At 39.6% G+C, this 25,440-nt stretch overlaps 1 protein-coding gene across 1 annotated transcript in view; it reads left to right on the forward strand.

Moving 5' to 3' along the window:
- The window catches only part of CRIM1 (cysteine rich transmembrane BMP regulator 1), a 309,698-nt gene that overhangs the window by 275,740 nt on the left and 8,518 nt on the right, over positions 1–25,440 (forward strand). Inside the window, exons 12-16 of the mRNA XM_077811884.1 lie at positions 4,471–4,686; positions 10,315–10,536; positions 17,464–17,658; positions 18,801–18,923; positions 23,207–23,394. Of these exons, the coding sequence (XP_077668010.1) occupies positions 4,471–4,686; positions 10,315–10,536; positions 17,464–17,658; positions 18,801–18,923; positions 23,207–23,394 (944 nt within the window). The remainder of the gene's footprint in view (positions 1–4,470; positions 4,687–10,314; positions 10,537–17,463; positions 17,659–18,800; positions 18,924–23,206; positions 23,395–25,440) is intronic.

Genomic DNA, 25,440 nt, shown 5'->3' on the forward strand with positions numbered 1-25,440 from the left:
TATACAGAATGTCATAGCAGACCAGCTCAGCAGGCAATTCACAGGTGACCACAAATGGACTACCGATGACTCGGTCCTGCAAAGCATCTTACGTGGGTGGAGATACCCAACCAACAGTAAACTTGTTTGTTTCAGATTAGTACAAGTAATGCTAAATATTCTGTTAAAAGGGGAAATCTGAGCCCAGGCTCCTTGTCCAATGCTCTTCTCCTCTCATGGATTCCAGGGATGATGTATGCCTATCCACTGGGTCCTAAAATTCAGACAGGTTTCAGCAGATCATGTTTGCCACAACTTGGCTCAGGCAGTTTTGGTATTGAGACCTAAATGAGCCTGTCAGTTCAGCGCCCAGTAACATTATCTGTTTTACTTGATGTAATCTCCCAAAATAGAGGTCAGATCGTATATCCAGACCCTAGCATCATTGTATCTGACAGTGTGGATGCTAGCTGATTAACTATGATCAAAAGAAGCTGTTCAGCTGAAGTCCAGAATATATTGGTGCATAGTAGGAGAGATTCTACTAGACTGACCTATGCAGTCAGATGGAAGCAGGTCCCAATCTGAAAAAGATAGTGTCACTTGTCTCCCATAGAAGCCCCAATGTGTGCTATTCTGAGCTATCTGCTATCCCTAAGCATTCAGGGCTGTTCTTTAAGCTCTATAAGAGTACAGTAAGCAGAAGTATCAGCACATCATCCTTGTGTCCAAGGTCAGAGCATATTTTCTCGTCCTACAAATTGCTAGATTCCTCAAGTGCCTCATTCATGTGTTCCTCACAGTCTGGGTCCCACGCAGCCCCCCCCCCCCCCCCCCCCCGCCGCTTTCTGGGACCTTAGTATAGTTTTAGCCTGGTTAATGGGACTTCATTTTGAGCCCCTAGCAACTTGCTCCATATACTATCTATGAAAAAAGCTTTTTTTAGTAGCTATAATATCCCCTTGAAGGGTGGGGGAAATTCAGGCCTTCGTGGCTGGTCCACCTCACCAGTAATCCATAAAGACAAAGTGGAGCTTGCAGCCCCACCATACAGAGCATTGCACCGGCGGCACAGTGAGCTGAGGCTGTGGGGAAGGGGGAACAGCAGGGGAGGGGCCGGGGGCTAGCGTCTCGGGCCAGGAGCTCAGGGGCCAGGCAGGAGGGTCCCGCGGGCCATAGTTTGCCCACCTCTACTCTAGGCCCTACTCTGTTTTTACAAAAAAAGGCTCAAATGTTCATTTAAATCAGATGGTTCACCTGCAAGATTTCTTTCCCAAGCCCCACTCCAACTAAATGCAAGCCAAACTGCACACTGTTGGCATACTTAGAGTTCTCTCATATTACCTTGGCAGAACAAGACGATTCAGGAGTCTTGTAGCATTTGTAGCTACAAGGATGCAAGAATCAGGCAATATCTACCCAAAGCTGGTCTAAATGGATATCTAATTGTATTAAAACATGGCGTAAATTAGCTAGATTAGATCCACTCATGCAGGTTAGATCCCATTTCACCAGGTCACAGGCAGCTTCTGAGGGGTTTTTTAAGAAGCGTACAAATTTCAGAAATGTACAGGGCAGCTACATGGGATCAGTCCACATTTTTACCCAGCACTGTTCCTTAGTTGTGGCCTCAAGATCTGACACTCACTTTGTTAGAGCTGTGCTGCAGTCACTATTTAAATAAGACGCCTAGCACCCACCTCCTGACTGTGAGGTCACCATTTGCTCATCACCAGCAGTGCAATCAGTGTGGACAGTCACACCAAGAGGAAAGAACAATTACTTAACCTGCAGCAACTGTGGTTCTCCAAGATGTGTTGTCCACAGGGATTCCATGACCCACCCTCCTCCTCCACTGCTGTGGCATCCTGTACCATATGGATTCTGTTTTGGCAAAGGAGCTGAGGGATGGTTGGGCCTATTCTGACTTTTATACCTTTCAGTTGGTGAGGGGGAGGACATCCAGAATGTAGGTATGGCCCCAACAGCATTGCTGGCCAAAAGAAACCAGCCTCATATACATGGGACAAGTCTCTAAGAACTACAGTTACTGTAGGGTAAGTAACTGTCATTTCCCATGTACTTGATTCTGGGATACTTGGTAAAAATTCTTGCAAGTCTCTGGCAGTTTCAGATAAATTTTAAAAACGGATGATTTTATTGTATGAAAATGAATAATACAATCAAATCAGTAGATGTTGCTTTGTTTTTATATTAATTTCAGTTTACATTAGAGTACCCCCATATTTTCAGTTTTTGATAAGCTACAGATTTTTGTATGGACAAAGTGTTACATCGCAGAAGATGTTGGGAGAAAGCAGGTTAGGCAGCTGGATCAGTTTGGAATTATGGGATAAGCACATTAGCTGAATGTGTCTGCCAAAATGGTCACCAGTGAAATAGTTAACAAGATTGAGCCTTACATTGTCAGTTTTAAATTTCAGCATTAACAATTTACGGATATGAATGAGGGAGCTCATCAGAGTTGCTGTTTTTCAGGCTGTTCGTGAATATTGTATTGGTTTATGCTCAGTTTCATGTTTTGGATATTTTGGCAACCATGAGGAATAGAAACATTTTTCAGAATGAAGGCTTAGATTCTGGAGTACAGTTCTTTGCAAAGGACAGATTCTGTGGCACGTTCCACTGCCACAGAATCACAGAAAACACAGTGCCCTGAACATTATGAGTTTGTCTCCTTTGATTCTTTGTACTCTCAGCTTGGGGCTAGCTACGCACTCTGCCCTGCTGCACTTTCTGCTTTTCTTGGAAGGCTGCACATAAGTCAGAATGCAGCAGGGCCACCCACATTTCAACTGCCAATAGTTTATTCCTTTGCTGTATCCACATTTTTACATGTTAAGGATGAGAACAAACTAAACAGCAGTAGTATTACAGAACACTGTAGGTTTCAGTAGGGAGTCAGAGGAAAGGAGTCATTACATAGCATTGCTGGAGTGTTGGCTGACTAGGAGAGTAACAAGGGTGTCACCCTTCTCTGTGTGTGTGGCAGAAAGGCTTATAAAATGATCAGGTATTAAGGAACCAATTCTAGAGCACATTTGACGAGCCAGGTACTGGTTCAGGAACATTATAAGCCTTGTCTTGTCATAAATTTTGCAGTAACTCAATTGCAAGAGTTGTTTCCATGCTAAGGGAGTGAGAAACAAAATTTGATGTTGAGCAGTGCTACCTGGTTATGCTATTTTGACTATAAGCCCTGGGTAAGTTGCTGTGTATTAGATTGGTTTGCGGTTTTGCAGAATGCCCAGATGTAAAATAGGCTACTTGCTGAGACAAATAGCTTTATTCAGATATGCTATTAGTCATAAGCCATGGATAAAATAAGATAATGCTGATGTAATGTAGTCATGTACCATTACCAGAAGTTCCTACCATTAACTCTTTTCTTGGAGGATGATGTCCTCATGGAAAAATTATTAGCATCCCCAGTGAAGGCAGCTGGTATATGGAAATGGGCACAGACTGATCCTGTGCTATTCCATATGCTCCAATTTTTCTACAGGGCTGGCTTGAAAATTAAATGAAGAGGAAATATCCCCTTCTTGGGATGCAGCTGCTTGTGGGACAGCTGGCATGGGGCTATCTGCAGCATTGCACTGCTTGTGAGCTAATAAACTGACTTATCTTCTATGTCCAAGTTATTACAATCACCCTGAACACTTTCTGTCCCTTTCACATTTATACTCTTCTTCTTGTAAATATCCATTCAGCCTCCTTAATCATTTTAGATGTTCTAAGAATTCCTTCCAAATTCCTGATATCAGACTCTAACACCATTTTATGTATAATACCCTGGAGAAGGAATATAGCCTCCCACTTCTGTGCACATAGATCAAATTTGCATTGATATTTTTGGCTTCAGGTTTCCCTGCAAGCTCATATCTAAATTTTCTGCCCACCAGTACTTAGTATTTATATATAAATCGCTGACTTCCATGTTCTATAGCAGAGGCTCTCAACCAGGGGAGCAAACTTCTAATAATTCAGTAAGACAGAGGGCCATCCAGGCCAAGTTTGAGTGAGTAGCATTGAGAGCCCAAATGCCAGGCTGTATCCTTCTCTCTGTTGTAACCAGGCAGGAGGAGAGGGTATGGCTCCAAGTTTAAGAAAACTGCTAAAGCAGGGTGTGATTCAAAAAAGGTTGAGAACTTCTGTTCTGCAGCTATTTCATTAAGTGTGCCCATGTTTAATTGGTTTCTCAGATATATATTAGCTAGCACTTTTTGTAAGTGGAGTCTCATATTACTTTTTCTGATGTCTCATTTCTCCCACCTTTTGCCATAATGATATGCACATAATCTTATTTATTTATACAGCTGCTTTCTCAGCTAACTTTACTTGACTTTGTTACTATTGTTCTTATATTATCAATAATAACAGTCAGAAAGTAATACACCTTGGTTGTATTTTATTGACGATAGTCCCAACGTATTTTCATTTGTTTGCCTTTTAATTCTCTTTTCCTAGATGAATCAATTGTGCAGAAGCCAGAGCTCAGCAGTCCATCTATCTGCCATGCTCCAGGAGGAGAGTATTTTGTAGAAGGAGAGACATGGAATATTGATTCCTGCACTCAGTGTACATGCCATAGTGGACGCGTTCTGTGTGAGACTGAAGTCTGCCCACCTCTTCTTTGTCAAAACCCCATCCGTACACAGGATTCCTGCTGTCCACAGTGCCCAGGTAAGCATGACCTACCAGTTATCAGCATGGGCCTTTCTGGATCTTCTGCAAAATCCTATGAAATTGGCAATAAATATTTAGACTTGAATAGAGTCAACTGCTGGTTCTGTGATTGCACAGGAGCAATCCCTGTAGCCATCATCCATGACAGTTTCTGGAGAAGGATGTCCAAAACCTTCAGTAACAATGCCTGCTTAAATCATTTGTGAACATTTAAAAAAAATGAATAGATACTGTAAGGAGCGGTGCTATCAATAGCACTCACTTAATGTGCGAGTAAGCGCCAGAGGGTTGGAAAAGTGCAAATGTCTTCAAAAAGATTGGATGGGGATGAGGAAGTAATCCTGACAAATACTGTCTCGCAAATCCAGCTTCTATCCCTATTAAAACAATGAAGAAAAGATTAAGAAACATTGAAACTAAGTGAAAGGAATTCAGCGAAGAGCAAGGAAAATGACTAAGGGACCAGAGAGACTGATTTATGAAGAACGATTAAAAGAGCTAAATATGCATAGCTTGGTCAAACCATGAGTTTAGGTTAGCTGTCTACAAGTATAGAAGACTAAAAGTGCCAAAAAGGGAAAATAGTATAGACTTGAGTAAAGGAAGTGTAGCTGGATAGGAAACGTTTTTCTAACAGTAATATTACTTCTTATGGGAAACAATATGGTATTGTCTCCCTTAGGAAGTCATGGAAGCCCCATTGCTTGAGTCATTTAAAACGAACAGAACAAAACACTCACAAATACACTGTAGATAACAATACTGGGTTGGCAGGGGGATAACCTAATAGATCTCTTTAATCAATAATTTATGAAAAGAGAAAGGTGTGTAAGTATCTAGAGGCTAATGGAACCAATAAGTCAAATGAGTTTATAAAGAACAAATCATGCTGGATAAATTTGATGAAGTTTTTGAAGTTTTCCTATATTATTAGATAAATGGAGCACAGTAAACATAATATATGGCTTTTAGTAAAGAGTGTTCTATAATGCCTTATTAAACGTTATTTGAAATATTAAGCCAAATTAGTTTAAATAAGATAATTGTAACACTCATTAAAATTGGCTGTGGAACAGCTGATAGAGTATAACCTAAGGTTAATGATAAACAGCAGTATTTCAGATGAGGGGAAAATGGCCATTGACATTACAGAGAGTTAGCTTAGGTAGGCCTAGTTTTATTTGATACCCATATCAAAGATAAGGAAGAGAGAATAAGATAAACAGCAGGTTACATACAGACCAGATTGTGGTTGACTATACATGGGTGTGGAAGAGAGGGAAAGAGGTCACAAGGAGCCTCCCTTCCCTCAAATCCTTGTGTCCTTACACAGGGACCAGCCACAGTGCAACCGAAAAACAGAGCCACTGCTCTATGCTGGTGGTGCCACCATCCTTCCTTCACTATGTGGAGTGAGGGGCTGTAATCCTCTGTAGCAGCCAGAAAAGTGGGCCAGACGTAGCGGAAACACATACTGCACCTGTTTTAAAGGTGACTGCGCTGCTACTACAGGGCATCAGCCTGATTGAGAAGTCAGCAAGAATTCCTCCAGGGATCCAACTGCAGTGCAGCCCCTCCCATCCTCCTCCTTCCCCAAGTTCATGGCTGGCTTTTTATAGCACAATCCAGCTCGAAGTCTGCCAATACTAGTAAATTTTGAGATGTTGCAAAAAAGAAGAGTATTAAGATAAAAGAATGTAGGGAGTTTAGAAATAGGCAAACTTCAAAAGTTTTGGTTCAAATAGTGCAGCAGTTCTCAAACTGTGTGTCGGGACCCCAAAGTAGATTGCAACCTAATTTTAATGGGGTCACCAGGGCCAACATTAGACTTGCTGGGACCCAGAGCAGAAGCTGAAGCCCTAGTTCCAACCTCACCTGGGACTCGGGCTGCAGACCCCCTATCCCCCCACCCACTGAGGGTGGCAGGGGTCCTGCAGTCGTGCATTAACTTTGTTGTCAGAAGGATTCAATGAAGTTTGAGAACCCCTGAAATAGTGGTCCTGTAGCTCTCATTATCCATAATGTATCAAATTACTCAAACCTCCATTGGCCAAGATTTTTAAAAAATGGTGCCTACAGTTATCTTCCTAAGTCTGTATATGGACAGCTCAATAGGTGTCCTGATTTTTAAAAGAGCTGAACACCTACCAGCTCTCATTGACATCACTGAGGCACTTCTGGGTTTCTTTGCACATCTGAAAATCAGGTCACTTAGCTGCCCATATATGGACTTAGGAGACTATCTTTAAGTTCCCATGGGGAGATTTTCATAGGCACAGAGGCCAGGAAAGTCCATCACCTGGATTCCTCCATGAACAAATACGAGTTCCAGTTTAACAGAGCAAACTCAGGGTTTGTCAGAGACTGAAGACCTGGGCAGTCGCGTCTCGTGCTTGAAGCAGGAGTCAGTAGACATGAATCGGAGCGAAAGGTCAGAGCTGGGTTACCTGGAATGAGGTAAGGCAGGGGCAAGACTGAGTCTGAGGAAGGAACAAGACAGGAGCAAGGCTGGGAAACCAGTAGGGACAGGAACTATTTCAACCATTGGCAAATATTTTGAACAGCCACTGAACTGCTGCTGGGCTTAAGAGCTGGTCTGCTGACTCTTCCTATCTATCGGTGGTATAGCCTATCAGGCCACCTACAGAAAGTTAGCTGTGCTCATCAGGCTGCCCAGAGACTAACTCTGCTGCAGGCCCTGAATCCTGACAGGGTTCTTACATACATTTGAGTTTCTACAGAGAATATTTGTTACAGGTTAGGGAAGGAGAAGACCACCCCAGCAGGTGACCAACTCGACTCAAATAACCTTTGCCAAAATGGACCTCAAAGTCAGTAGAAAAAAATCCTCACTTACTCTACATGGAACTCAGGCTACACATTTCGCAGAGGCTTCCAGATATGATATCTGTTGTGATAGGGCTGTCCTGTAGTCTTTATTGAAGTAGGACTAGGAGCACCCACCCCTGAGCAAAAAAAATCAACTGCCGGTTAGTCATCAAGGTTAGTGGACATTAGAACTAATTGGGAAGTGATATTTTCCCCCACAAAAAGTTTTGGTTTCTCATTGAAAACCTGAATCCAACTGAAAACCGAAAACAAAAAAAAATTGTGTAAAATATCATTTTCTGTTTTTTCAACGAAAGCACAAATATTTTCTTCCAAAATAAATGTCGCGGGATGGGGGAAAGAGGGATTTTATTTTTGACTAAACTTCATTTTTTTATGTCAGTTTTTCAGCACATTTTTTTTACCTCATGTAGTGACATGCGCTGCCTTGTTCTTCTCTGATTATTTGTGCACATGAACCCATTCTTGTTGCAAGTGCATGCAACATCCCACTTCTTTGGCCAGCAGTATTCATTAGGGAACCCCCACAACCCATCCAGAAGGCAAAAAGGGCAGAGCAGGCCCAACTGGCCCTCATTTCCTTCTTACCAGCCATGGCAGGGAGATGAAACCTCTGCAATGTTCACCTGCTTCTCTGTGACTCTGTTGCCGTTAGAGTTAGTGATTAGTTAGAATAGTTGAAGGTAGTTATTTAACTCTTAGTTGGTCTGTTGGCTTAAAAAATAAGAGAGAAAAATTTGTATTTTTATTTTACTAATTTTCCTTAGGTAGTTAATAGGCTCAGTACCCAGCCCTCCTTCCCTCAGGTATTGGGTTTCGATCTGCTAAGGCAGAAGCAAAATCTCTGGATCTCCTGGAATTTAATACATGTCCCTCCTCTGATGTTTCTGTGCTACTCAACGATAGGCATTGTAAGTGCCTTTTTTCTTTAGGCAAAGGGTGTGTTCCTGTCCATTGCTTCATCTTTTTCCAAGTGGACTCAGAAGGCAAGGGATGTCTGCCTAAGGCTATTTCTTCTCTAGCACCCAATGAAAACCACCTCAGACACCGAGAAGAAAGACATAGCTAAGGCTCAGTCCTCCTTCCAGTCACTCTTGGCTAGTGCCCCAGTGAGTTCCACCTGGGGTCCCTGATATCTAAGAAACCCCAGTTATTGACTTAGATCCACATTCAATTTTTTCAAGGTGGGTAGGAAGGAGCATCATTCCAGAGATGAGCTGAGACATAAGTCTCCTTCTCAGGGACCCTCAAAACTGAGACACAAAAGAGTCAACATGTTTTAGATTCGTCTCAGTCTCCAAAGCTGAAGGGCAGCCAGTGGCCTAAGATGGCCCCTCTGGTACCTCTGTACTGGTTAAGAAAAAAGTGGCTGTAATATGGCTAAATCTGCTCACTGCCTTTCCACCAACACATCAGTACCATCCCTTCTGGTGCTGTGGCAAATTTGGCACCAAGTGACCTGTCTGTGGGCCCAGTATCAGGGTCCAATTTGCTGATTCTTACAATGTCAGCAGTGCTAACTAGGCATTCAGTCACCAAAACCATTTTACAGCATACAGTCAGAGTAGCTCTTCTAAGGACACAAGGGATTCAGGTCTGCCAATATCTCAATGACAGGTTAGAGAAGGAGAAGATCACCCCAGCAGGTGACCAACTCGACTCAAATAACCTTTGCCAAAATGGACCTCAAAGTCAGTAGAAAAAAATCCTCACTTACTCTACATGGAACTCAGGCCACACATTTCGCAGAGGCTTCCAGATAGGATATCTGTTGTGACAGGGCTGTCCTGTAGTCTTTATTGAAGTAGGACTAGGAGCACCCACCCCTGAGCAAAAAAACAACTGCCGGTTAGTCATCAAACAGACATCCATGTGGACAAGTATTCAAAGCAGAAAGAATGGTTATTTACCTTATGGTAATTGTGGTTCTTCAAAATGTGTTCTCCAAATGGATCCCATGACCTGCCTTCCTTCCCTGTGACTATGGAGTCCTACTGTTCCGGAATTCTGTGAAGGAACTAAGCAACAGTTAGGCCCACTCCATCCTATATGTTTTCAGGTGGGGAAATGCAAGGACATCTAGGGCGCAGGTGCAGCCCCATTGGACCCTGCTGGCCAAAAGAATCCAATCTCATGCATGGAATGCATGCACATTCCATGTGTGGAATTATGTGGACAAAAGATCTGAAAAGAACCACCGTAACTGTATGGTTTTAGAGTAGCAGCCGTGTTAGTGTGTATCCGCAAAAAGAACAGGAGTACTTGTGGCACCTTAGAGACTAACAAATTTATCTGAGCATAAGCCTTCATGGGCTACAGCCCACTTCATCGGATGCATGCAGTGGAAAATACAATAGGACGATTTCATATACACAGAGAACAAGAAACAATGGGTGTTACCATACACACTATAACTGTTATTTTTCCCCCCTACTGTTCCTCACACGTTCTTGTCAACTGCTGGAAATGGCCCATCTTGATTATCACTACAAAAGGTTTTTTTTCTCTCCTGATAGTAATAGCTCACCTTAACTGATCACTCTCGTTATAGTGTGTATGGTAACACCCATTGTTTCATGTTGTCTGTGTATATAAAATCATCCTACTGTATTTTCCACTGCAGGCATCCGATGAAGTGGGCTGTAGCCCATGAAAGCTTATGCTCAAATAAATTTGTTAGTCTCTAAGGTGCCACAAGTACTCCTGTTCTTTTTAGTAACTGTAAGGTAAGTAACGGTTCTTTACTTCTGCTGATCTGTCTATTCATATTTCTAGATGAACCTCGTCAGCCTTCCTCATCGAGCAACGAGAGCATGCCCAATTACTGCAAAAATGATGAAGGAGATATTTTCCTGACAGCTGAGTCCTGGAAACCCAATGTCTGTACTAGTTGTATTTGCATGAATGGTGTGATTAGCTGCTACTCTGAATCTTGCCCACCAGTATCCTGTGAGAGACCTGTTTTGAGAAAAGGACAGTGTTGTCCTTATTGTATAGGTAAGCAAATAAACAAAATAGTTTGCTCTTCCCTACTTGGGAATAAGAATAAAGAGGTATATTTTCAATCAGTCGGAGAATGTACAGTCTCCTTTTGTGTTGGTGCAGTTTGTGCCTGCAATTGAATTGTAGGCAAAAATCTGCATATTTGAATCTCTAGGTACTTGATTTGCACCTACAATTAGGTAATTAGTAGGGCAAAAATGCAGATGCAGTTTGCACCCAAAAATGGGAGGCCACGCTTCTGAAAATTTACAACTTGGTTACTTATCACAGTTGATGAAAACATTAAAGAGAAATTCATCCTCGTTGTATTTAATATGTTCTGTAATGATATGTAAGAGGATATAAACAGCATATTAAATACAATTGTAAATAATGCTAAATTGGAAGGTATTGTGAAACCTCGTAGAGAATAGAGACATTTTATGAAGAAATATAAGTCGGTTAGAAATATAGCTAGAAAAATGAGTCAACATGGAAAAATGCAAGTTGTATCTGGAGAAAAATATTAAACATAATCAGTGGAAAGGAGATTTTGGACAGCAATAATACTTTAAAAATACTGGTGATAGTGAACACAAATTGGATTTGAACTTGCAATTAAGTATATAAAGGTTGCCATTAGAAAGTGAACATTTGCCAACAGTTACCCACAGTAGTATCAGCGATTGCCCCAGTCTTTCACTAAACTTAGAATAAATATCTTTGGTAGCAGATGGCAAAGGATGATTTTTTAAATGCCTCTGCTTTAGCTGCAAAAAACTACAATTTGGAGGCACCTACACAGAAATATCATGCCATGAACAAGGTAAAGTAATACAGTCCTTTGTCTGTCTGGCATTCGTCAGAAAGGACTTATGATATTTTAGTCAGTTTTGTGACCCTCATTGCCAGGAAGAAGTGGAGAAAAATATGGAGGGAATTCAAAGAAATGCAACAAAAAATTGAGTGGCTGTAGGAACTGATGTTTCAGCAGATATGGTTCATTTTACCCATCTATATAATAGGTATAATAATATTTATCTCCATCATAAGGGCATGTTGAGTGTGGTTTTGAAATATTTTGAGATACTTAATAACAATACTATTAATATAGCACTTCACTTCTTCTATTTGCTGTAGAACATTAGGTAATCCTTGAATATAAGGTGCTATAATGTTTTATAACATACAAAAATTAACTACAGCAAAAGTGTGTTATTTAGGTTGCAAAGTCAAGCACTGAAAAGTTAGGAAATGTCAAGTTTACAGTTGCTCTTCAGATTTCTAGTGCTTGAGTTATAGGTCTTCTTACCTTGGCTAGCAGCAGGAGAAAGCTGTTATTTGGAGGGGAGGGATGGGCTGCTAGGACCAGATACTGGGTCTTGGAGGGTGCTGGTGGGAAGCCTGGCCCATCTCTCTCTCCCCTCTTCTTCTTTCCCCATTTACCACACAGAGTTAAGGGATAGCCACCCACATCTGGTTTTCCCCAAAGTAGGGGATGGCCCCAGGAAGCCATTCGCTAGGTCTAAGGGATAGCTGGAGGGAGCCTAGCCTGGCTCTCCCTTGCCCACAGTTGGTCCAGCAGCTTCCAAGCATTCCCAGTATAATGTGATCTGCTGCTGCTGTTTTGGCAGCAGCATGATTGTAACACTAAGAATGTTTATGTTCAGCTGTTATTTTGGCATGCTGCCAATGTTTTTTTTCTGCGGACAACAATGGAGAGAAGGGAAATGGTGATTTTCAAAACTTTTGATCTTGGTAAAACCAGAACAGAATTTCCTGGGATAAAGAAAAGGCGCTTATCTAGCCCAAGGTCATTCCCCTTCTAAGTATCTCAAGTCTGGCTACTGCAAACAATTAAGGTGTTAGTTTCTCAATAAAAAGTCACAAGAATCTGTAATAATGGAAAGCTCTAAGCAACCTAAACATGGGTGTCACTGTCATCTTCCCACACAAAATATAGTTACAAAATACTTAATGTTGAAATGGTGTTAAGAGTCAACCAACACAAAGATACTTTTAAACTTCTCTCTTGTGTACTTTTTTTAAAAATGAAAAACAAACCCTAATTACTAGAAAGTCTGGAAATGCACAGTTAAGGTCTGCATGCTATCCCCTATTGCCATGTGTAATAACTGACCATCATCATCCCAACCAATTTCTGTCACACACTCAGCCTTAGTTTTGTCCTTCACACACACAGAGTAATATAAGAATCTAGTATTAAAATGCACAGACATTTTTTTCTTAAATACATTTTCAGCTTAGTACATCAAAAACACAGTGTTCCGAATTTTTCACTATGAAACAAAACTACACAAAATTGGAATAGAATTTGTTCTCTTGAAACCATAGCACTTGTGGTCACGTAAAGAAGGGACATCAGTTGCACAACCTGAATACATATGCAAAAGTGCTGGAGTCTTCCTTGACTCATCACTGGGGGGACCTCATCTGGAGTCATAGAGTTGGGGAAGTCTTAGGGCATGTCTACACTGCACTGCAGTTTGGACTACGGAAGCATAAATAGCAGTGCGCACCAAAGTGCTGCTCTGTAACTCATGTGTGGATGCTGCGGACACAAACTAAAAGGTTCTTAGTTTGAATTAACGTAGTCCTCTTCAAACAGGATTACATTAATGCAAGTAGGAATCTTTTCGTTTGTACCTACAGTGTCCACACATGGGAGTTACAGTGGAGCACTTTGGTGCACACTGCTATTTACACCCCTGTAGTCCAAACGGTGGGGCACTGTAGACATGCCCTTTGACTAAGTTTGATTGAACTGGTTGAAGTTGCTTGAGGAATACAGGATGGGAATAAGAAAGGTCCAATTCCTCATCATGAGTTCCAGAGGCCATGTTTTCTCCATCCTAATGGCTTTATTGAAGGGGTTCTAAGAACTAGAATTCCTCTCTCATTACATCCTCCAATGCTCACTACTCTACTTAAGACTTGAGCTCTTTGAACCCCCACAGACACTTCAGCAGAATGTCTGTCTTTGAATGACTGTGTTTCAATACCATGCAAAATAAGCTATCATTCTTCTGTGCTCTGTTGTGGTCTACTTCCTTTCTCTCATGTCCACTTCTGATACCAAGTTGCAGCCTCTGTAGCCATGTGACAAAGGCACAAGACCCCAGTAAGATACTTTGTATTCCACCCTTCTTCCAAGATCTGCTTAGAATTTAAGTTCGAGACTCCTCCACAGAGCCCTCATTATGGAGGAATATCTCTGCCATATCACTGACTCCTTCACTACCTTTCCATTCTGTAGCAGCCAGAAGTCTTTGGACCATACCAAATATTTGTACGTCAGACTACATCACACTTATTTTGCCAGCTGGTGGATTCTTCTGCAGTTCTGACTGCATTTTTCACCACCACACCTTTATTTTTATTCCATCCCTTTTGTTGCTTCATGGAGCTGCAGAATGTCCTTAGTGGCATTTTCTAAGTTGTCTTCAAGTTCAGGAAGGAGAAGCTGTTTAGATAGGGTCTCCTGGATTGTGAAGCTGTGTTCTGAACAGTATTTAAAGCATAATCAAGGTAGAGTTCCATTGGATAGTTCTGCTGTTTTCTTGGAGTCCTTTGTGGACCAAAGTAGAAGGATTTCTGTTCAGTGTTCCTTAACACAGGCAGCCTGTAAGTTTTGAACACCTTCTCCTTCCTTTCACCATCTATTTCTGTAATTTTTGTTTGTGCTTATTTTGGTTCTAGTTTCTGGGCTTAATGAAGCAAGGTGCTCAACATTTCAACTCCCATTAAAATGGGCAGGAGTTAAGAACACTGAACATTTTGAAGGAACAGGTCGCATATCTGGCCCTTCTCCTTTGACTGAGTAGAGCAGTGAATGTTGCATGTTGGCTGTCTTGCCTTATTGTACAATACCCAACGGGCTACTACCATAGACAGTTAATGAGGATACTAGAACAGTTTGATAGGTAATTTGGGATCTGGAGGTTCCAGTTCAAAATGAATAGGCAGAATTGTTTAAATTTTATAAAAGATACTTGTTATCCAAAAATGATAGAAGAACATTTATTAAATGCAACACATATGTGGCTTTCAGATAAATAACCTCCTAGTAGGGAAGAGAAAGGAAACCAGAAATTTGATGTATCTGATGTTACAGAAAAGTCCCAGTGATACAGGTGTCATCATAATGCATCTATTATTGATGGTTTTTTAACTCAACCAGATATTCTGTGCAGCTTGACCTCTGACATAAGAGGGAAATTAAAAATCATAATACCATAACTACACATCTGTGTCATCACATTAATTTCATGTTAACAGAATTTGTCAAACAGCCATAGTATTTTATAAATTAAAGAGGAATAGAATACTCAGATTAAAAATCACAGTTTAATTCTTGTTTACTCTAGTGAAAATCTATTGACTTCAGTAGAGTTAAACCTGATTTACACCTTTTGTAAGAGAGAGAAGAATTGGACAATACATAGTGTTTAAAGACCTCACCTACTCAGTAAGAACATCTTAGATTATTAAAATGGAAAGATTTTTAAATATCTAAATTACTCTTTGCTATATATAATCTAGCTAGTTTTATTTTAATTTGTCACTTGATAGTCGATTTTACTTTCAAATTCCTATGTACTAACACAGTGTTGCTCTGTTTCGGTTGCAAATACCTAAATTTGAGAGCAGTTGTGATTTACTAATTTTCCCTTTTGTAACAACTATTCAATCCAGAACATAAAAGCAAGATTTCAATTACTGCTCAGTCTCCTAATGATGACTTATTTTCTCATACCAACTTACTTATAGTATATTTTCAGTCAGAAAGTGTTTTTATGGAGACTGTAGATAAGTATATTTCTATTGTTTTCCATTATTTTGTGTTCTTTGCACTGTGTGTGCAATTAATTACTGGGTCTCACTGACTCTAGGAGCATGTTCACTAACATAAAGTTCCCTAATATGAAAGTCTAGTTATATAAAAGACTGTATAGAAACTTTTTTGTTCCTTTTGTCTCCAAATTCCTTCCTCACTACTACTAGTATGAATGGTGGGGCAGACATCTGGGAAAAACAAAAACCTGGAACATTTATAAAATATGTCTTGCTCTTTTTGGCAGCTTTAAGTAGCTTTTCTTTGTTTATATTTGAAAATGTGGCTTTCACATGCTTCCTGTTATTCTGCTTTTAGATGACTTCCTGAGCACTTCTCTAAAGCATCTCTTGCTGTATAATCCTCCTTAATATTTTTATCCCACAGCTGAGAAAGAATTTGGTAGGCAAAATCTGCAGGGCTAGTATCTTCCTCAATAGTATAGTTACAAGTTCAGCAAATCCTGTTTTGCAGGCCCTGCATCCTTTCCTCTGACTTTTCTATTACTTTTTCCATACATCTTCACTTTTTCCCTTAACTTGCATGTTAAGCATTCTCCTTTCTTATGTAGAGAGACTGTTATTTCACATTGAGAACCTCTCTCTTGCTTATAGGAGAGAAATGGAGAGCTATATGATGAGAGTGAAGATAAATAAGATTGTCTTGTGCTTATTTTTGGCATGGTTTTTTGCATTTGATTAATGGCTGGTTCAGACAAATGTCTTTTATTGGGGCCACTGGAAGCTGTGAGAAGAGGTAGTTGGAGCTGTGCACCCCATCTTTCATGACCACTCCTGCTGTACTTTCATCAGGGGAAGGTAGGGTTGCACTTTTGTACATGGATGCCCTACTGCTTCTTTCTTCCCAGCTCCTACTGCATTGAAGACTCCTGTCCTAGGAGCAATGGCCTCCATCTGTCTCCTCCTGGTTCAAGTTTCAGTTGAGATGGAATCCACATGAATGAAAAAAACATTTGAGGCTAATCCTTCATTAGGACTTCTCCTCACTCATTTACTTTACCAATTCATGAGCTGCAGCATCACTACTCTTCAAGATTTTCTTTATGTTAATTCCATGAAATGGGATCCACTCTGACGCCTTTCCCTCCAAAGGACTCTGTGCAATGCCATATCCTTTGGTTTTGTTTAGCAAAATTCAATTTTTATTTTTATCGTTTTGCTGGATAATATTGATCTTTATTTTTGAGCATTTTTTAATTTTTATCCATTTTAAATTTTAACTGTGTGTGAAAAATCTTAAAAAAATAAAAACGGTGCCTAAACTCATAAGCTTCTGATGCATATCAAGTGAAACCTATTCTTAAAGGGAACCTGGAAAGTCATCTATATTTTCATATGCTCTATTTCTCTCAAAAAGTGGGGGAAAAAAAACACTCATATCACTGAAAATGGAGCAATTATTTTATTGTGAAAATATTAATACTGTTAAACGTTTTCTAAGCAAAACACTGTTTTGTCTATAACATTGCACTGTGTTAGTGTCAAAATGGGTCTGATTCATACATGCAAGATAATTGAAAGAGGAATAAGCAAAGGAGTACTTGTGGCACCTTAGAAACTAATCAATTTATTTGAGCATGAGCTTTCATGAGTTTCGTGAGTTTCCACGGTATGCATCCGATGAAGTGAGCTGTAGCTCACGAAAGCTCATGCTCAAATAAATTGGTTAGTCTCTAAGGTGCCACAAGTACTCCTTTGCTTTTTGCGAATACAGACTAACACGGCTGTTACTCTGAAACCTGAAAGAGGAATGGGGCTATATTGAATCTAATTAACACAATAGTTTGCATTTTTTTAAACAGAAAAACACTTGTTAAGTTTTATGCTCCTCTTTGTTTTGCTTGTACATATGAAATTGGACTGGTAACGAAACTGCAAAATGTTTGCAAAGCATCTGGTATTTTCACATTTTACTGTTGTAACATGTGTTACATAGTCAATGGATATGGGTATAAATTATTAAGAAATTAGGCTCGTGCCCTTTTTTAATTTGTTCCTCATTGGATTTTTTTTAATATGTTTATATTATGCCCTATCAAGTCATCATAGCAAATTTTTTTTCAACAGAAGATACAATACCAAAGAAGGTGGTGTGTCACTTTAGTGGAAAAACGTATGCAGATGAGGAACGTTGGGACATTGACAGCTGCACACACTGCTACTGCCTGCAGGGTCAGACCCTTTGCTCCACTGTCAGTTGCCCCCCTCTCCCCTGTGTAGAACCCATCAACGTTGAGGGAAGTTGCTGTCCCATGTGTCCAGGTAATAAAACCATTGTCCTAAATTTTACAAGTTATACCGTTGTCAGAGGCTATAATCAGGCACAGATTATTGGACTCGATTTGAATGTTGATTCACATTGAGCAACATATGCAAAGGATAACACGAGTTGTTGCTTATATCACAAGAAACCGATACAGGAGAACAACTCAGGAAACTGCATACTCACCACAGATAAGAAGTACACAACAGTATAGTTCAAATCTCATGTTCTGAGGAAGGACTGTCAACTCAAAGATTAACTGTTTTGCCATTGTTCTCTCTGAATGACCTTTCATTAAATTATTAGATAAGTGAAGTGTGAGAGGAAATACTTTGATTCCTCTGTAGACTCCACTGTTGCCTAATGTTTCTGTTGCTCCAGGAGTCTGGGATATTGTTTCAAATTATTTATATCAATAACATTTTAAATTGCTTATATGAGTACTTTTAATTGTGACTTACATGTAATGAGACAGTTTCTCAGCTATGCACAGAATGGAACCAAAGGAGTTTGGTACAGCTTCTTGAATCTGGTCTGGCTTCTTATAGCAGTTTATTACAGCTGTTTTTACCTATGCAAGCTGTTAACCTCCAAGAGGCTATCTGCCAGTCAGAGAACTTCAGCCATGCCCCTACACGGGGAGCTGCAAAAAAGTTGGTAATAGGAGCCAGTCATGCCAACCCTACACCAGCTGCAGAGATCCAGCTGCTTTCTTGGCCTTTTATGCCACTAGAGCAGCACAAAGGGACCAGATTGTACTAGAGAATCTTACCAAGTATATTATGTATTATGAAAAGATATTTTACTTGAAAAATTTAATACAGGACTGTCCCATTCAGTTTACATTGGCATAGTAGTACTGGTAGCAGCCATTGGTATTCTGTACTTTATGAAATGAATTAAAAGATAAGAAAATCCATTGCACAAACAATAACTTTCTATATATACTCAGTAAATAAATACATTATAGCAGATAAAAAATTCTATAACCGTAATGATGAGAACTCCAGAACCACCAATAAGATCCACAGGGCAACAATCCACAAGAAATATTTTCTGAATTAAGAGCCCAGCATCCATTGATGGGTACCACAAAGTGCTGATTCTGTGGATTGTGAAAAATATTTATCTCATCTTGCAGAGATGTATGTACCTGAGCCCACCAACATCCCCATTGAGAAGACAAATCGTCGAGGAGATACTGAACTAGAAGCACCAATTTGGCCTACACCCAATGAAAACGACATTGTCCATCTCCACAGAGGTGAGATCTGGCAGAGATTGTTAATTGTTCTCTCTTAGGTCTGTGATTATTCCACATGTCTTAGCACATTGTCCTGGGAAGAAAGTAAAGGCGTAAATGAGCCATCTTTTTGATAGGCTTGCAGAATATTTAGATAAGATGTAGACATAATTTCTGTAGGATAAAAACCAGAAACAATTCAATCTAGCCTTCTGTACTAGAAGCAGAATGCCTGAAATGTTTCATTACGGCAGGAATGCATGCCCATCCTTCAATTTTTTTTTCTTTTAAAGCAGCAAAATAAACATCTAAAATGAGTTCCAGTGTGTAATATTAAAGAGATTCAAATATACGTAACACTTGGTTACAAAACAAAGTAAATCAATAAAAATAGTTTTGAAGTGTCTTCTTAAATACTATCAGTCTGATTCTACCACCCTTGTTCACATTAAGGAGGATTTACTCATAAGATTAGTAATTAATAAATTCAGTGGCAGTATCCTCTTGGGAAGTGTGACACAACTGGGACCTTAATAACCGAAAATAGGTGGTTGTCTAGGTTCTTGCAACCATCATCATAGTGCCAGCACCTTACAAATGTATTAATATAAACAGATCTCTCTACTGTATCTCTCTCCTTCCCCCATTATGGTGGGAGATTTTTTTATTTTTAAATATGTGGTTTTAATGATCAGTACTTGATGGATGTTATGATAGAGAGGTTAAATTACCAATGTAATTTAAGTGAGTTGTTTAGCTTTACAGGAAGCCATGTGATGTGTACATAGCATTTGCTGCATTGAATGCTGAAGAGTATGTGTTCAGCAGCGTACACAAGACACTTGTTCCATTAGACTGTTGGCATTTGTCTCCCCCAGGCACTACGCTGCTATAACAGAGGCAGATAATCCAATGGAACAAGTGTCTAGTGTGATGAACAGTGTTTGGAATGAAAAGTCAAATGAGTGTAGACACTATTAAAGCTGTTCTTTTGCTCAGGTTGTTTTGGTGCTTTATGATAAACAGAATTCTGAACCCTAAATCACTGGAATAAACCTCCACTCTAAGAAATATACACATGTTTCTGTTCAGTCAGAAACTGGCAATAGCAACATCTGCACACTTTTTTTTAAGGTGTACTTTCTCTTTAGGGTCATGAAATACTCATGCAAAATGTTGCCACAAGAGTGTCCTTGTTTGTACCATGATAAAAAGTCATTTTAGACCCATATCACCTTTGGCTGGGGAAGTTCAGCAGGGAGACACTGGATTTGTTGTCAGAGGAGATCATCAATATTTATTTTCAGGAGAATATGATATCAGTATACCTTAAAGAAGCATCTGTTGAGCTTAGAATCTCTCCAATTATCTCACTTTCTAGGGGTTTTTGGTTTTGTTTGTTTGTTTTGTTTTAGTAGTAGCAGAGCAACTCTGGTGATATCTGGAGCCCTCAGATTTTCTTGAAAATGTCAGCATCATTTTAGACTTGTGTATAGTATCGAGGCTGCGGTGTTTGCATTGGTCAGTCATCTCCCTTTTGCAATGAAGATGTCCATACTAATTCTTTCAGACATATCAGCTCTGTCTTCGATTGTTGTTGACTCTGAGCTATTGTTACTCATGTGTGGATCTGGCAAGCTCAGGAGTTGCTCTTGAGTGACTTCACTCTTTTCTGTTTGAGAGGATCAAGAGCTGTTGTTCATCAGCCCTAAAAGTTCTCTTGCCTAGGGTCATACACAAGTGTTGTCACCCCATCTGTTCGATATGTATCTGAAGCCATTAAAAATAATTGTAAAGAATCCTGGAAGACAGGATCTTGTTTGCAGATGACACTCATCTCTATATGTCTTTTCATCATACCTAAATGGTAGAGCTGGTCAGCTTTCCCAGTGTCTTCACTATGGTTAGGCCTGGATGAGAGCTAGCATGCTGAAATACAACACCAATAATGTAGAGGGAACACTGGTAGGCTGGGGAAAATAGCAAAAGGAAATAGCAAAGGCAAAATTTATTTGCTCCCTCATCTGAGAGACTTTGTCTCCCTTTTGATACTTGGGGATACTGTGGGATTGTGAGCTGCTTTTCCATATTCAGATAGCAATAATTAACCATGCCTTCTTATCTCCAGATTGGATTTCTGAAATGCTGTCTACTTGGAGTTACCACTTTATTAGATATTACTTCTGCTCATAGAGTTACTGAAATCCAATGTAGAACTCTCCATACACTGTTTCTCATGCTGATAGTCTCATTCAGACCATGTCCTAAATTCATTCCAAAGATGGTTTGGCCTTTTCATAATAACCAGCATATTCACCTACCAGTTTTCTCCCCTAGACCCTGTAAATTTCAGCAGAAATAAAGCTTAATACCTTAGATATTAAAAGAGCTCTTTTATACTCCTTGAACAGAATGAGACTTTTTAGGTCAGTTCTTAGATTGTTTATAGAATATAGTGGCAGAGCTAAGGGCAAATCTGCATCTTCCAGAGTCTAACTGGATTGTGTGAGCTCTATGAGAGCAGCTTATGAGACTAATAAACTGAATCCTCCTTCAAACATTTCAGCTCATTCTGCGAGAGCACTGACTTCATGAATGTCATGTTCCCTCTCATAGAAATATGTACAGCAGCTACATGGTCTTCAGTTCATATGCTTACTAGACACTACTCATTACAGGCATCATCAAGAGTGGACACTCGAATTGGAAGAGCAGTTCTACAGTCTTTGTTCCAATAAATTCCTCGCTCCCACCCCAAGGTGTTGAACTGCTTGCTAGACACCATTAGTGGGATCCACATGTATAGGATCTTGAAGAAGAAGAAGAAGAAACAATGGTTACTCGCCTTTATAGTAACTGTGGTTCTTCTAGATGGTCTGTATATGTGGATCCCACAACCTACCCTCCATCCCTGCAAATTGAAAATTTATTAACAACACTCAGAGCAATAAAAAATGGGTTGGTATTTGGGATCGTTCTGTTCTTGGGAGGAGGAGCACGAGAGCATGAGGAATATGCATGTGCGACCCCCTACAGGACACTGCTAGAGAAAAAATGTCTGATCTCCTGCACAGGGGCACCAGCATGTCATGAATGGAATCCACATGCACAGACCATCTTGAAGAATCACAGTTACTGTAAGAAAAGTAACCATTTTTTCCAGTATGTGCCCAGATTTGAAAGAATGCACCTGAGGTGAGCCTCAAGGCTGCTTCAGTAAAAATCCTGCTAAATAAACATCCCAGAGTCTGTGAAGGTACCGAGATTTTAATCAACCCAGAGGAAAGGGATGTCAAGGAGCAAAAACCATTTAAGGAAAAAACAGCATAAATTAATTTTTTGCCTTAAAAGTACAGTAGGAAAATTGGAGGAAAATGGCCACAAAAGACATAGATGCAGTGTCTGAAGATACTGAAGTGATGCAAGGAACAAGTGCTGGCATTACTGTAACTCAGGTCCTCAAAGATATAAAAAGGAAATGAAAGAAGATACAATATTAGAAGAAATACGTATCAGTGTCTTATGTACATGTATGTTCCATATTACTGTAAAACCAGAGCACTTCGCAATCTTTAATGTGTTTATACTTGCAGCACTACTGTGAGGTAGTTTTACAATATGATAAAAAATAGGTAATTAAGCTGAAATTTCATGTAGGAGAAGCAGAGAAAATAATCAGCTTTTGGAGAACATCCACCACATTGAAAGGAGAAATCAAGACACTGAAAGAGCTACTATAAATAAACGTGATCATAGAAAAATGATAGCTTTATAATCACACCTGGTAGAACGACATAGTATTAATAGGACCACCAAAAGATTAAAAATCCACTTCATATGGAATAGGTTTCAGAGTAACAGCCGTGTTAGTCTGTATTCGCAAAAAGAAAAGGAGTACTTGTGGCACCTTAGAGACTAACCAATTTATTTGAGCATGAGCTTTCGTGAGCTACAAGTGAGCTGTAGCTCACGAAAGCTCATGCTCAAATAAATTGGTTAGTCTCTAAGGTGCCACAAGTACTCCTTTTCTTTTTTCATATGGAATAGTTACTTGAAAATATGCAGAAATCATTATTCCAGCCTCAAAAACTGTGGCTAATAACAAATGAGAACACACACAAGTGTGACCCTCTCCCTAAGTATCAACAGGGTAAAAATTCAGGATACGGTTAACCAAAAAAAATAAATACAAGGCCACGGTACTGATTCTGGTACTTCCATAATTCTATTCTTGTTTATGGTCAAGACAGAAGAGGAGCACTTACATTTTTTTTTTTACTACTAACAAATGTTCACTCTTTCAGACATGAGTCATCTTCAAGGAGATTTCAGAGAAGGCATTGGACTGCACTCCAGTGAAGATACATCTCTCAACTCTGTTGCCTGGGTGACAGTTCCCATCATGACAGCCCTGGTTCTTATAATAGCCCTTCTGCTTGTCAATCAGAAAAAGCAGTGGATACCAGTGTCCTGCTACAGAGCCCCAACAAAGGTATAGTGTTAAAACTTCTATATCTAGATTTCTGCTTTTCTGGAAAGTAGGGGAGTCTCCTGAAATGTATTGTAGGATACAGTTGAGTCCACTTAATGTCAACTCATTTAAATTATTTTTTTCCATGTCTCAAACCGATTGCACTAATTCAGAACAGTTATGCAATGTCAAATTAATATCACCAGTTACCTACTCCATATACTACTGTATTTTTGGGAGGTAAAACCAAGCCAATCTCAAGTGAGACTGTCAGGAAACACAGGCAGACACCCCAAACTAGTGGTATAGTCTATAATTAGATTTCATGAAGCCAATAACAAATGTGCACTCCTGGATCACTATACCGGTATTACCATGGAGTCACAGACAGTCCCCAGAGACCCTCCAGCCTGTCTTGCCACCCAGGCAAACTGAACGTAGTGATAAAAGGTTATTAAAACCAAAAATCAGACCACATCAAATTACTGCCAACCCCAAAGGGTCACTCACTTACCCCAGTCAATGGATACTCTGTCTCACACCAAAGAGAACTCTGGCAGCCAATTGTTCTCATAAACTAACTAAAGGTTTATTAGCTAAGAAAAAGAAGTGAGTTATTGAGAGGTTAAAGCAGGTAAAATACATTAACAGGTGAGTCTAAGTTTGTAAATCCAAAATGATAGCAGAGATGTTGTAATCTGCTAGTTTTCCATAAATCTCTCAGGGTTACCCAAAATAACTTTGGAGATCTGTCTTGCATCTGGAATGCTTCCCTATGAATGTTCAAATAGTTCAGAGATGCTAGATCCTTTTTTGAATCATATTTATAGCTTTTCCACACACAAAGCAATGTGAAAAGTGTCTTTACTCCTCCACCATCTCTTGCTTTGAAATGAACATTTCCAAGATTCCATTCATATTTGATGAATTTAGTCTCAGAGATCTACACAATATAAAAGGCAATGTAATAGCAAATAACAATCCTTCATTAGTTTCCATGAAGTTTATATATCAAGTACATTCTTACTACACCTTTGATGTAGGGTTATTTAATTACCAAGGTATACATAATGTAAACGTAATTACAGGGGTATATGCAATGCGAATATAATTTAATAACAGACAATTGGTTACAGATAAGTGAATACACTAACATTAGCATCTCTTTTTATATCTAGTAGCATATGAGTGAATTAGTCTGAATGCATACTAATACTTCTTTGATATTCATACAAAAGTGAACTGGCCTACTGCTCTAATCTAAACTGGTCTATCAGCATCACAGCCCCTTCTTCCGAAATGGCCACACTCTCTCACGAAAGCTTATGCTCAAATAAATTGGTTAGTCTCTAACGTGCCACAAGTACTCCTTTTCTTTTTGCGAATACAGACTAACACGGCTGCTACTCTGAAAACTCTCTCATCGTTCTCACTGGGAGCAAAACCAAAAACATCATCTTGACTGAGGACAGCCTGTTTTCTCACTCCCATTGAGAACAATAGTAGATGACAGACATTTTGAAAAGGGGCAATTCCTGGTGAAACTTTCTGCAGAAGAATATTATTCTTCAATCACTGCTGAAGAAGCAACTTTCAGTTAAGAAGGATAATGCCAAAAAATGGCCACTAAACTGTTTAAAACATCAAATTTAGCCAATGCACAAACTTTCAGAGACTTTTCATTATATCACAAGTTTGAAGAGTCTGCGTTATTCCATGAAGATCATTTCAGATTTTAAAAGGTGCTAAATTTCTTAAGTGGCCCTTTTAAAAATTAATTTTAATTCATAAATGGATTTATTTGTAAATTCTCAGAAAATTCATTTTCTGCCCAAAAAATAAGTCTATAATTTTGGAGAGGTTACGCTGTGTTCTTCCTATATAAGTGATTGAGTCTCTGCTTTAAGTACAAAATTGTGGAACTACGTCCAGTGCTTCCATAATAATAAAAGCCTGAATAGTACTTCTGCTTGTTATCTCACCAGCACCCAGGTAAGAGGAACAGACTTTTACTCGCTGATTGAAATCACAGTCAGAACAATCCCTGAAAGTACCTTTTTTGTCAGT

The sequence above is a fragment of the Eretmochelys imbricata genome, chromosome 3 (genome assembly GCF_965152235.1).
Source record: "Eretmochelys imbricata isolate rEreImb1 chromosome 3, rEreImb1.hap1, whole genome shotgun sequence".
NCBI classification, from domain to species: Eukaryota; Metazoa; Chordata; order Testudines; family Cheloniidae; genus Eretmochelys; species Eretmochelys imbricata.